Source organism: Heliangelus exortis, chromosome 1, assembly GCF_036169615.1.
Source record: "Heliangelus exortis chromosome 1, bHelExo1.hap1, whole genome shotgun sequence".
Classification (NCBI taxonomy): domain Eukaryota; kingdom Metazoa; phylum Chordata; class Aves; order Apodiformes; family Trochilidae; genus Heliangelus; species Heliangelus exortis.
The window spans coordinates 114,466,118-114,480,553 of NC_092422.1; the positions used below are offsets into that span (position 1 = coordinate 114,466,118).

The window sequence follows — 14,436 nt, forward strand, 5'->3', positions numbered from 1 at the left end:
GTTCCCAACACCAGGGCCTGTTGCAGCCTTGTATTACCAAAATAGCTCACTGCCTTCAGCTGGGAGACTCCCATTTCCACTACAACTGTATTCAGACGTGGCAGAAAAGCTCCAATCTGCAAGAGGCTGAGTGACACCTGACCTTGCTGTGGTTATCACAGCAAACAGGTCTGGGATGTCCATGCCACAAAACTGTTTTTTTAATTTGCACTAGGTCTATCTCTGTGCAGGAGATACTTGAAAATAATCTTGCTTCTCCCTGCATTCCTCTGTTCTCCCTCTCATGCTATTTTCCAGCTATTACCAGAGCTGGGATACTTAAGCCAAACAGCTTCATCAGTGAGATTGGCATGGGGTTGGAGACAGAGGCAAGAGATGGTCAGATGTCTGTGTGGGAGAGTCTAGACAGGGTGAAGGCTTTGGAGCTGTATGGGAAATTCCCTCCAGACATCACTGTCCTGGCAGGACTCATGTGCTGCAGTAGATGCTGTCATCCAGGCTCACTAGACAAGAGGAGACAGTAGCTCTGGCTCCAATGCATAATAGTATGTCAGGCACTGAAGTCAGAGAAGCCACTGAGATGAGTTGAAGACACATAACAGCATACTAACAAAAAAAATGGTGAAGTCTCTCTCTTTAAATGAAAAAAAAAATAATGCAGGGAACAGCTATAACCTGCTACCTTAACTTTCCCCTTTCATTAGTGTCCCCCTCTCCTGCTGTGAAGAGAGAGTGAGAAATATGCTTGCCTAAAGTGAAAGTACTTATAGATTACAGCTACCAGGGGGAAAAATGTAGCCTCTCCATTTTCTTCTAAAGGATAGCTTTCTTAAGGATGTTTGAATTGAAAGTACTAAATTTAAAATGCTGTGCTTTCTTTTCTCTCCTTAATTCATACTCAACTTCTCTCTACCTTTACAAAAACATTCAAATTTTCAGATATGAACCACAGCTGTAAACACAGAGCTGACAACGGGGAATGTGACCTCCAGATAGCAGGGGAAATGGAACCCAGTCCTAAAATACCCCTTTGCACCTGTGAACCCAGAGAAACTCTGTCACCAAACATTTAGCTCCAAACACAAGAGATCCAAAGCAGACTCGTGAATTCAGATCACTAGAGGGAGACACAATAACACACACACCACCAGTGACTTGCACTCAGTAGCATTCTCTCCATATAATTTGTTTTTCTGTGGTTGACCACTTAAAGGTAGCATAAAAGACTACTAGATAGCAGGTTTGGAGCACAAGGAAGGTTGGTAGGGAAGGAGGCAAGATGGACAGCATCTACCATGGCAGGAAAGGTAGGGAGCAGACCCTTCCTCTTTTTGTCCAAGTTGTGACAAATCCCTTGATTTCAACGGGTTTGTGCTGGGGGAATTGTGAAGAATTTTATAAGGCTCATTAACCTGCTGTTGAGATCCTACTTACTGCAGTGCATGGCAATTCCTTTTCCTGCCATCATTAATTATGGAAGATTTTGAACTCTCATCTTCTGGTGTGCTCAGTTTTCACTCCCACCTCCAGCATTCTGGGACACAAGGCTGGCTCATGGAAGGAGTGGAGAGAAAGAAGCTAGCAATTCCTGAATGCCCCTACTAAACAGGGATGTCCCCATTGAGAAGCACGAGGTCTGAGCCAGAGGTAGTCACTGTACAGCACTGCACAGACAGCAATATTACAGCACACAGTGAAAATACTGCTCTGCTGTAGGTGGATGAAAGTTTTCATGTGGACACAAACGAGTTCAGCCTTTAAAATACCATGGAAGAGACTCTAACACTAGAAGTCATACACATTTGGAAGAAGGAAAAAAGGAGCATCATTTCTGTGTGGGAGGAAGGCCACTAACTTGGTACACAACTTCCACCTCTTGTGCCAGCAACAGCACAGAAAATCTTGCCAGAGATGGAGCAGCCAAGCACTGCCAGGATGTTTCCCTCCAAGCCATGATGAAGGAAGCAGGGCAAATTCCCCCCTCACAGCAGCTCTACTTGCCTGTTCCTCAGAACTGCCAAAATACTTGCAAGGCCTTGCTCTCCCTTTCTGCCGTGGGACAGTGTTGTGGAATGCTAGAGAGGTTTGGAGAATGTTGGAGAATATTCAGGAATATTCCTGAATATTCCTGAATATTCTCCAACATTCTCCAAACCTCTCTAGCATTCCACAACAGGACAGGAGAGAGAAATCAGAGCTGTCAAGCAATGCTTCATTCAGCAACAGTGTTTGTATCAAACAGCATTCCAGACCACAGCAACTGAATGGGGCACTACTACAATAGGAGGGACTTCTGCACTGTGGATGTGTCTCTGGGCTCAGAAGGAAGACATCAAAGCCCTCCAGCCTGTTGGGGAGAGAGCAAAATGTGGAGCCATTGGAAATGGGAAGCAGACAGAGGTAGAAAAAACTTTGAATGCCTTCTAGAGAAGCTTTGAAAAAGTTGAAACTTTGGCTTGTTTCCCAGGCTCTTTGTGAGCCAGAATCCTTTTTTTTTTTTTCCTTTCCTGTTTTTTTTTTCTCTATAATGTTGTTTAAGATGAAGACAAGACCAAAAGAAAAAAAGACATCTCAGAAGAAGTCCTAAAACAAGTGGAAGTGTATAAGAGGCACAGTGATGAGGCCTCTGTGAAAGATGAGACCACATTTTTATGAAAGTATTTTAAAAATGCAAGACAAAAAAGAATTAAAACTAGACTTGATTAAAAAACCATCAGTTGCTCCCCAACACCCTAGAATGCAGGGTCTAAAAAGTACCTTGCAAATCTTACATTTTCTGATCAGGCAAAGACTGTTAGAGGAGGAGAGGACTGTGATATGAGAAGAGCTAGCAAAGTAAAACCACACAAAAAACCCCCCGAATCCAAACAAACAAAAAAACCCCAAACAACCCAGACCCTCCAAAACAGCACTTCTTCTCCCCACAACCCTTTTACTGAGGTTTCGAGAGTGCAGCAGAGAAATGGGCTGAATCCAAATGCTTTAGATGACCAGAAAATCCTCTTGCCACTTATCACCATCTAGTACCTACAGGAGTGACTTCTGGTGACTTTCACTGATGGTTTTCTGTTTGTTATCTTCTTTGGACTTGCTTCTACTGTGCCATGCAAAAAGTAGTAGCAAGACTTTGGACTTAGACAGCAAGAAGAAGCAAACAAACAAAGGATATAATGACTGAAGTTGCCCATGTGAATGATACAGCCTTCTTAAATCTCATGCCTTCAGAGAACTCTCTGCTCCCCTTACATTCAGTGTTCAGTCCTACAAGGAGACTGGCATGCACTGAAGGAAGACACATGAGTGAGTGGGGGGGGGTGGGATAATCTGTCTCTTTCAGTTTAAGTCTCAAACCAATCTCTAGTAACTGAGCCTCAAAGCATGAAGTTTAACATCCTTTTCAATATTTCTGTTGTGAATAACAAGAATATCCATATTTGTTCACATTATCCTCAGGAACACACAAACTGTTTGAGTCTTGCCAAGTTCTCATCTTTAAATAACTTTCCATGGCAATGTGTTCTACAGCTGTTTATAAACATATTATATGTATACCATCTCAATTACACAGAACATGCAGGCACCCTTCTGTATTCTCTATCCCTTCTTAACTTCCCAGGCTATGGTAAATTCTCTGAGACTCAATGAGAATTTCTAGTACCCTCTAGGGAGAATCAAACTGGCATATTTGACAAGCCTTCCCATTCCTTTTATTTTATGCTGTGACATGAAACTTGGGTGTCGCAATCAATACTTATCTGCTTTGCTCTAGCCTTGGTTTTGTACTGTGATTAGCACTGTAATAACTAAACCCCTTTTCTGAGCCAAAGTGTGTACCTTTAGACTGTTGGGTGGAATTTGGGAGAATCTAGACTGTTCTCTATCAAATGGCCTTGATGGGCTGAGGCTGGGGGAGCAGAATCAGGAATGAGATACCTTGTGGTTTTAAACAGGTTTCAGACTCTGCAGATGCTCTAGGAAAGCTGAATTGTTTGTTCCTCATCTGGTTATGCACAACCCATAAAAGCCTTAATTTTTTGTGCAACCTTGACCTGACACCCACAGGGATCAATTAATGGCTTTGTCTCCATGCCACCACCCCTCAGACTGCCACCACACAAGGGTACCAATCTCATGACACTTGCCACAGCAACCAGAAGCAAGGCCCTCAGGCATGTTTCAGCCACCAATGTTCTGTGGGAATGGAGCAGAAACATGAATAGGATTTTTCCTGCTAGCTTGAGTACGAGCTGAGGACAGGAGCTGTCTCTTTCTACTGTGTTTGTTTGCACACCTACAACAAAAGAATTGGCAGTGAGATTTCTGGCAATGCAAACCTTGCAAAAACTGTCTGTGTTCATATTGCTGCTAACCCAATTTGCAAGAGGCCATTTTTTAGGAGGACTTCCACTGATGGTGAGTTTACTGATAAGAATATGAATGTATATGAATCTTTATTTTTCCCAGGAAGATTTTTTTCAGTCAACTGGATACCTAGTGTGGATCTGAAAAAGATGGAGAAATGAGGAATGATAAATGATAAAGCCTTTGGACTGTGATCTCAGCAGCATATGGGTAAGGAGAAGTCACATTAGCCTGAACAAACATAAGTCAAGAAAAATGTGAAGTAAAACTAAGATGACCTCAAAAGCAGGCATTGCCTACCATCTCTAAATGATATTACTGATTCTTTTCCTGGCTGTGTTAGTTGTTGTCTTGGTGCATGGTACAGGAAAAACTTAACAAACTAGCCATAGATACGTATACTGCCTGTGGTGGCACATACAGAACATGTCAGCATGATAAATGATACATGGCTCTGTGCTGGGACCTTGTTCAGGCTGTGTTGCAACTACTGGAAATTTGATGTGACTGCATTCAGTGGAGAAAAAAATAACAGGGTAACAGCCATTCTTTGTATAAAGCCACAGAGGGGAGAATCTGGATTTTGTCCCTTGCAAGAGATGAGAGGCTGTATCCTGTCCCCCAGCAAAATATTTCTAATGCTGACAACTGCTAACTCATGCAATCTGTATAGGAAATCATCTGTTGCTCATCGCTGCTCTAACCAAACAAATCACAATTTCTTGGCAAATCCAGTTCACAGGGCTGCTACAGTCTTTTCCACAGCTTGCCCCAGCAAACTGGGATGGCAAAAGTCATAGGGCACAGCAGGCTTAATAAGCCTGCAGTTTTGTCTGGAATTGCAGGAAAGGGATTTGATTATGAGCAGGGAGGTGCTGGCTTGCTGCTGGGAGCTCCAGGTCAGTGATTCCAGAAGAGAGCTCTGCTGGATGGAGAAGACCTAATGAACCTGTTTGTGCTCCCAAGAAATGCCTATTCAACTATTCACAATTAGTATGAACAGGTTTCCAATGTCCTACAGCATAACAGCCTATGGATAAAGAAGAAAAGGATCTAGATGACTATCTCTGTATACTCTGTCAAAAACAAATCAGTCAATCATCTCAAAGGGAACGGAGGTGGACAGCAAGGAATTTCAAGCAATGTCATTCCTGCTTTCATTAAATTTCATTAAATTAAATCAGGTCTGTGGTGTCATTTGCCATCAGAATTAATAAAGTATTTTTCCCTTTACCTCCGTTCCTCCCAGGTGTCTGCTGGTATAGCCAACGACAGCCACACTTTCAACTAACTCACAGGGTAAGAAGAGAGTTTTTTCCTATGGGTTGCTTAAGGACTTGGGGTCTTACAGCTGATGTGAGAACAATGCCTAGTTCAACTACTCACTGAAGGACCAGAAAAGCAAGTGATACAGCATTTTATAAAGCAATTTTTCAAACTTTCCATATAGGCAGATGAGTGGGCTATAATCACTCCTGAGGCTCAGCAGCATTTAAATGAACTATCACATGCATTCTTGCCTTCTTTGCATAAGTAGCAACGCTGCTTTCCCTTTGCATTTGTATCTTGACTTCCCAGCCAAGAAGAAATAAATCATTTCTGTGGTCCTAACTCACGTAATTAGCCAACAAACAGTATTGACACAGGCAATGAATGAAAGAAACAGGAGAGAAATTTGCTAATGAACTTCTCGAGAACACAGCACAAAGAAGTAGTAATTTGGCCCTTTCGCCCCCCAATGCTGGTTTAATTTCACAGCCTGTCCATTCAAAACTTCCTATAAAAGCTCAGTAATGCTCGTTCTTCCAGTTCTGCAGTCATGAGTTTAACTGCAAAAAAATCCAGGGAGAGTGATATATTTTAAAACCTTTACAATGATCTAAAATAGCGCTTTGATACATAGCAGATGTCTTCAAAACTAGCATAAGTGGAGCCAAAATGCCTTCCAGTTCTGGAAAAGGGAGGATCCAAGACAAAGTATGTTTCTAACGGCAGCAGCTCTGGAATAGATTTGGAATTGATATTGTCAACCTCAAGGAAATCATTTAAAAGAAGCCCTTCTGTCCCCCATATTGGGACAAGTGCCCTCTTGGACTACATTCTGCACAAAGACCTGATAGCTGCCTGAAAGTAATTCCTCTGTAAGCATAAAAGGTAACAGATGGGTTGAGATGGGGAAAAAAGAGAGAACAACAAGCAGTGAGACATGGAGGTGACAGACTGGGGACTGCCTGCCCTTCATCCCCAGCTCTGTTTGGTTAGGAAAGGGGTGCTTGGCAGGCTTCACTGTAGAGGGGAGGTCTGGGTAAGCAGGGTGGTGAGATGGTGCTGATGGATGCTAACAAGGCAACAGCTTTGGAACACACAGCACAGAAGTGTGAAGGTGCATGCTGGAACACTGAACAACAGACCCCAGAAAACTGACCCTGAAATCAAAGTCAGAATGGGATTCCCCAGTCCCATTGCTCACCTGAGGGGGAAGACAGAATGAAGATTTGCTCTGAGGAGTCTTTTTAAAAGACAGGAAAAAAAAGCCTGTGTCTGATACAATGGAGTAGAGGGGAAAATTGGAAAAAAAAAAACAACCAAAAACCAAAACACAAAACATGAACATGCAGCCAAAGTGAGGAGTCAAGACAAGACTCTTATTACTTCTTTAAGCAATGCATCTTATGTATTGGGCCTGAGCCTTCTTGAAGATTGAAGCTAGCATCCTTGTAATGCCCTTAACTTGGACAATGTTTGGCTGAGAGTACAGCATAGCTGGGAAGTCTCCTTGAATAGAAGAGCTAAATGGAGGACTGAAAGATTGATGCAGCAATAAGATGGAAAATTTGATATGAAATAAATCTTAAGAGCACAAACTACATCCAGTTATAAGCTGTCCAGCTCAAGAGAGACAGGGAAGTATTAGAGAGAGTCTGGTGGAGAGCAACAAAGATGACTGGGGGACTGGAGCATCTCTCTGAGGAGCAAAGGCTGAGAGAGCTGGGACTCTTTAGCCTGGAGAAGAGAAGGCTGATGGGAGACCTTGTTAATGTCCACAAGTATTTAAAGGGTGGGTGCAAGGAAGATGGAGCTGGACTCTTCTCAGTAGTTCCCAGTGACAGGACGAGTGGCAACAGAAATAACCCAGAACGTAGGAAGTTCCATTTAAAAGTAAGAAAAACTTCTTTACACTGAGGGTGACAAGGCACTGGAACAGGCTGCACAGGAAGGTTGTGTAGTCCCCTTCTCTGGAGAAAGTCAAAACCTGCCTGGATGCAGTCCTGTGTAATGTGCTCCAGGTGATCCTGATTTAGTGGGAGAGTTGGACTAGATGGTCTCTAGAGGTCCCTTCCACCTCTGATAATTCTGTGCTTCTGTGAAATGTCAGGACTATAAGACTCTATATGCATAATTAGAGGTGAAGAAAAATAGGTTCTCTTTCCCTGTATATGCAAATGGGACTGCGACACTTAATACTGAAACCTGCAGAAAAGGCAAGTCAGGTAGTGATGATACCACAAAGGAGTAGTTTTCCCTCATCAGCTCTGCTCCTCCCACCTCTTCCTCGCAGTTGTTCACTGTCTTTGTCCTCTTTGTATTGCCAGAAATGGGCCAGAAATAAACTGCATATCTGGCTTTCATACACATGAAAGTCCAGGAGGACTTTAGTTTGGCTGAAGGGATGAGAGAGGAAATCTGAGTAACCCAAATCTGTTCCACAGGCCTCAGCCCAGGAGGTTCTAGATGCAGCCCTTGGACTGAGTTCAGTTCCAAGGTACTTTTCTACCTTTCTCTCTCCAACTCTTTTTCTGCAATGCTCTCCCCTTTTCTGGCTTCTGAATTACAGTAGATAGCTTGACTGCTTGTGCTTGTGAATGCAAAACTTGTGCTCTGCCTACCTCAAATGCTCTTTAACCCTTTACATAGATGGCAATATCACAGAGTACTACTTATATGGAGCTAATTAATGCTTTCCCCACATTTTAGATGAAACAATAGCTAATGGCAAAAAACCCAAAAAACAAACAAACAAAAAATCCAAAGTAAAGAGTTCTTCTCAAAATATATGACAAAGAGGAAGAGAAATCTACCTCTTGTTCCCACACTACTGATAAATTTTTAGGGGGTGAAGGTTTTCTTGCAGCCCCAGCTACTAACCCTGTGGATTCCAGCTACTGAAAAGGTACTCTCCTTCCAAGCTTGTCAAGTCCTGAAGCATGGAAGGCACAGTTAGATAGCAGAAGAAAGCTGCTGAGTTCTCCTTTATTCTGCATCCACTCTACTCTTCCCTCATCTTACAGATCAAATGCCTTCCTTACTCACCTCACAAGACAAAGGAAGACTGTCTGCCAAAGTGGATATGATATAATCTGTGCCACTGTTTGTCTGTCCTTTTTAAAGCAAATTGGTGGGAAGCAAATGCCATGATTTTCAGAAAGAATGTCTTCTGTGTAACATCTAAACAGAAAACCTTTTCCCTCTCTCTGGCATCAGCAGTGTTTTGTCTCCACCGCCACACAGAGCATTACTACCAAGAGACACTAGGACAACTAGATGAAGACCAATGCTAAACAGAATTACAGGCTCAGTTCTTTTCACTTCAGCATCTACTGAAGTAAATTCATTTGTTCCCTTGGACAACCCGGTTATTGTGCCTGGGAAATCTCACTGGGAAACAAGCTTGCAGTGCATTTAAGCTACTTGACACTTTTATACAGTTGCCTGTATTGCCACTGAAATTTTCCACTGATGTTGAACGAGAAAGAAATTAAGGCACAGTTCACAATTCACCAGCACAGTTGATTCCCGCAGGTCTCTTACCTGTTGGGGTGAGGTGCCTCCAGGTGATAACAGGTTCAGGGCGCCCATTTGCCATGCAAACCAGAGTCACATTGCTGCCCTCATTCACGGTGATGTCCGAGGAGATATTGGAGATCTTTGGTGGGACTGTGAAGACAAAAGAAAGTTGGACCTTGTTAGCCAGACTTCTGGAGGATCTGGAGGTGGAAACAGTATTAATTGCAACTGTGATGCTTTGTGTTAGGATAGGTTTAGAGGCCTTCATAAAATAATCTCTAAGAAATTGTCTGACTGATCCCATGCATTGGCAGGCTCCAAGCACTGTCTCTGCTAATTTTCACACTCCAGACAGCCCCAGATGCAGTTCTATGTCCTCCTTCAGGGTCCCAGGCCTCAAGGCACTGCTTCAGAGGGCGTATCAGTTATTCGCTTATTACTACCTACCACAAGCAGATAGAACCCATGCCAGTAGCCAGGACCCTGCTTTGCTGCTCACATCATTACAAGCCCACTGGGAATTGAACTGGAGAGCTGATAAGATCTTTTCTGTTGTGTCTCCTGTGACATGGTGAGAACCAGGGATGTGCACCTCAGTTAATGGGAATTTGCTAAGGGAAGGCACAATGGCAACAGGGGGGAAGTTTCTGCAACATCTTTCAGCTTCTGGCTGACTGCACCTAACATGGCACAGCACCAAATGCATGGTAGTGTCTTTAAGCATTCACAAGACCAGCCATGGCTCAAGCATTCAGGACCCCTAAAGACCTTGCAAGGTAACTGAGTTTGTGTCACAGGATGAAAAGGACCTCACTGGGACCTGAACAGGTACCTCCAGGTATAGAGCATGGTAGTATAATGGCCTCCAAGCAGACCAGGCTGTTGCAGTCTCTCACATCCATGCTTTACATCCCGGAGGTGTGGGGGGAGTTTGACTAAAAAGGAATCTTCTAATATATATATATATTTTTAATATTTTCAGCCTCTGAATTTGTGTGTAGTGAGGAATGAAACAACATCATTTTCTGCTTTGCTTACCACAGAGTAAACAGACAGCAGCCTCCCCTTGGCAGGAGTGGCTGATGGTCCTTCTGAAGCAAAGCTGCCTACGAGCTAGGTGGGGAAAAAGAAATGAAGCCTGAAGAGAGCAACACACAACTTCCAGCTGTGTTGCTGGATTCATACAAATATTGTTTACAACCAACAGATCATTAGCCCCTCTCTCTAGGCCCCAAACTCATGGCCAAGATTTCAGCATCTATGACCACGGAACCCTCTTGGAGGAGCAGCTGGACATGTTGGGGAAGGATTGCCACGATTTGGGGAGAAATGACATGATAGAGGGCAGTGAGGAACCAGCTGGGGGCCAACACAACAGGGAATACTTTTGCATTCCCCTTGTGAAGGCAGGACAGCTGGAGTCCTGTCTCAAATGCTTGGACACCAATGCAAGTATCATGTTGAAAAAAACAGGAGGACCTAGATGTTCATGCAGATTCACAGTGTGAATTGTCATTAGGATCACAGAGCCATGGTGAGACAGCTCTCTGGACTGGCAGTGCTGTGCGATCTGGATACAGACTTTTCGGGAAAGACTGGCTAGAAAAGTGAGAAAATGAGCTGTGCTCTCTGCAAAGGAGTGGCTGGAGTGCACCCAGCTCTGGGTGGTAAACTAGCTGGGAGCTTAGCCATAAGGATCAGAAGATATCATAGTGTCACTCCTGTTGCTCGGCATCTGCTACCAACAATTTGATTAAAAAGAGGCAGTGGACAAAGACTGATTTAGACAGATCACAGACCCTGGTGAGGAACTTCAGCCACCCTGGTATTTGCTGAAAGGGTGAAACTGCTGGACTAAGCAGTCCAGGAGATGTGGGGGTCCAGCAGGTTCAGCATGAGTTAGCTATATGCCCTTGCATCAAAGACCAATGAGTTTCATTAGCAAGTGTGTAGCCCTGTAAGTGGGGGGAACTGATTATATCCCTTCATATGGTGCTTCTTAAGACAGCACCTGAATCACCACAGCAGTTTTGGACTCTCCAATACAAGAACATTGACACTCTGAAGCAAGTCCACTTGAGGGTTCCCAAAACAGTCAGAAGGCTATAGTACTGAATGTACAAGGAGAAGCTAAGAGAGCTGGGTCTGTTTAGCCTGGAGAAGGCTGAAGGGAGATCTTGGTGTTGTCTACAAGTACCTAGTGGGAAGGTGCAGAGAAAACAGAGGCAAGCTTTTCTCAGAGGTGCACAGTGAACAGCAAAAAGCAGCAGACATGAGCTGCAACATGAGGAAAATTCTGACTCAAAATGAGGCAAAAATTTTTACTTTGGAGAGGTCAAAGAAAGGAACAGGTTCCTCAGAGAGGTGATGGAAACTCCATCCTGGAGATATGCAGAGCTTGCCTGGATAAGGCCCTCAGCAATCTGCTCTAACTGGCATCAGGAAGGAAGGAGAAGGAACCTTGGAAGTTAGTTTGCTGCTTAAGAGATAGAACTGAAGGCTGATGAGCTCATGGTGAAGCAAACAAGGAATGTTGAGAGAGTGGTTGATTGCCTCCATGTCCCCTTCCCTGGAAAGAAGGAATTTCAGAGCAGGAACACCTTCATAGCAGCACAATACTGGGCAGAGTAAAGCATAGTAGAAAATCAGCCCTTTCTTCCCAAAGCAAAATCCCCTGACACAAGCAGAAGCCCTGATACTTTTTACATTGGTGATTCACTGCAAGCGAGGGACAGTGTATCTGTGGTGTATGAAGAGGTAGGAGGTAGCAGAACAAAACAAAACATTACTGGAGAGCACTGATGTTGCCAATTAGAATTTGAACTGACCATTCTGAGAGGTTCATGAGAGTCTTGCTAACTACAGGTCCATTCTGTGCCTCCACCCCCTTTATCAGTTTGCACAACAAATGCCTGGCAGTACAAAACAATAACCAGATGGTGGTCTCCAAAAGTGAGCAAATACTACACCCTGAGACTGCATAAAGGGCAGCAGAAAGGAAATACCCCACCTGGGAGAAGATAATACCCTGCCTCTTCCAAATGAAGAGGCTTTGTGTTTCATGTTTTCATAAACACCAAAAAAGAGAGGCAGCTTTCAGCACCGTGCTGAGATTCTAGCACCACACTGAGTCTGCTGGGCTTAGAAGCACCTTCTTCTCCTTTCTGTCCCTCTGGGTGAGGGGAGTCCCCTGTCTCATGTCTCAGGACAGACAGACCCGCTGCTCCAGGAGCAGAGCTACAGGCTGAGAAAGCCCTAGAAGTTCTGGTGCAGAAATCCAAAATGTTACTACAGGAAGCAAAGCAACTCCGAGGGCCACCTGAGTCCTGCAGCAGCACAGCTACCTGTAATACCTACCATGTTTCAGAGCTGATACCGAGAGGCACTGGAGAAAACAAGAGGGGGTTAGTCTGGGGAAGAACAACAGAGGCTGCTGTTTTCACAAGAGTTGTGTCTTAACTGCTCTGTCAGTAGTCACAAGGGCCATGACTTTGGAGCACTCTCTCTGCACAACTTCTCTGATGTACTGGCAGACATGGGTAAGCAGAGCTCAGGAGCAGTACAACTGGCAAGATTATGTCTGTGGTTTTTATCTTAACCTCAAGGGGTTAAAATTTGCATCAGGAAAAAAAGCCATGCAACTGAATAAGAAGGACTGAGCTCAACCAGGACTAGCAGATGGAGCTGTAGGCTAGGCCAGTGTCCTAGCAGAATGGTGCGCTGACAGCCAAAATAGTAGAGGAGAAAGCAGTGAAAGTCACTATAGGGCACCAGCAGCAGAGCTGCTGTTAGGGCATGTGTACTCTGCCACTATCCAAATCCGTCACATCATTTTAGTTCACAGAGGATCAAGTAAACTCAGCAAATACAAACAGATCTGACCATGCAGACCAAATGCCCAAGAGGAGAAAGATGTGTCCAGATGGTCATATCTGGCTTGCCACTTTTTCAGATGAGAGGGAAAAGGGCATCCAAGGCTGATATCCTGTTAGGGCTATAATGGCTGGTTCCTTTTAGCTGCCATCTTGGTCAGAGGGCAAGGAAAGGCTTAGAGGAGAGGGAATAGGGCAGAAAATAATTTCCCTGGAATTTAAAACCTGTTTTGTTTGGTTTTTTTTTCTGCTTAGAATCCGAAGTCTGTTTGCATTAAAAATGACTGGATCTTAGTGGACAGTAATTTCACTCAGATAAAAAGTCAGAGACTTTTAATTTTCAGGGTGTCAAGCCAGAGTGTTAAAATGCCAGAACTGTCAGCGCCAGCAACAGTTAGCATTGCCTCCTTGGCACTTGTCATTACTTTGCACACACCTTTTTAGGACAGTCTTAAAATGAGAAGCTTTGACCTTATTATTTTTTCCCATGTGTGAGTTGTGTTATATTTTCACAGTTCCCAGGCTGTTTGGAGGATTGCTGAGAATAAAAATCTCCAGGAACCAGGATCTTCTGGGTGTCACAGACTCCTTCTGCCCACTCATCTCTTGTTGACCCTCAACTGGAAAACTCTTCAGTGTCTGACCTCTCTGAACCCTCAGAACAGGAAAAACTACAGCCTACAGACCCACAGCAGGGGAAGCACTACAGTTAAACAGTGCTTTCAGACATTCTCATATTCAGCCTAATAAGTTGTCCCTCCAGATGAGACTGGGCTGCCGCTGGACCCTTCTGGCTCCAGGGACCATGGGAAAGCACTGGTAGGCTCTCTAGTATTGCTGAAAAAGATAACATTGCCAGATTTTTTCTTCCCTCTCAGTATAAATGTAACATGGGGTATCCACTACCCTGTGCTTAGGATTCCCCTGGATGGGGAGCAGAGCTTGAAATGAAAGGAAACACAGTGTAGTACCTCAGCAGTCCATCTCTGGAGAGGCACGATGCCCTAACCACATCAGGGACATATTCTGGAGAGTTGGAAATCTCCTCTGAGAAGACTGGCTTGAAACTCCTATTTGTTTCTTCTACATTTCACATCTACAGGACAAGCCTGATGCCAGCTCAGCACCTCATCATACACACCACTGATGGTAAAAAAAACCTTGAAAATAAGCAGTAGCCACTCTTCTTAAGAAGCTCCCATTGGAAGATTGGGTGGCCTACAAGGCTGGAGCAAGACAAGGACAGAGATGCAAGAGGGCATTCTGGGCTGGGCTGGAAGAGCTGTGACAGCTGCAGGGTAGGATGGGTGCATGGGCAGAGCAATTCCCAGGCAAGGCACAGTGACAGAGCCAGGTAGCACAGGCTTGCACAGAACCTACTCGCACCCAGCCCATTCTAGTTAATTGCCATCAATCC

General features: G+C 44.2%; 1 protein-coding gene across 2 annotated transcripts in view; it reads right to left on the reverse strand.

Moving 5' to 3' along the window:
* LSAMP (limbic system associated membrane protein) overlaps positions 1–14,436 on the reverse strand; it is a 316,978-nt gene that overhangs the window by 106,878 nt on the left and 195,664 nt on the right. For both annotated transcript variants that reach the window (XM_071760036.1, XM_071760047.1), the window contains exon 3: positions 9,172–9,297. In XM_071760036.1, the coding sequence (XP_071616137.1) occupies positions 9,172–9,297 (126 nt within the window). The remainder of the gene's footprint in view (positions 1–9,171; positions 9,298–14,436) is intronic.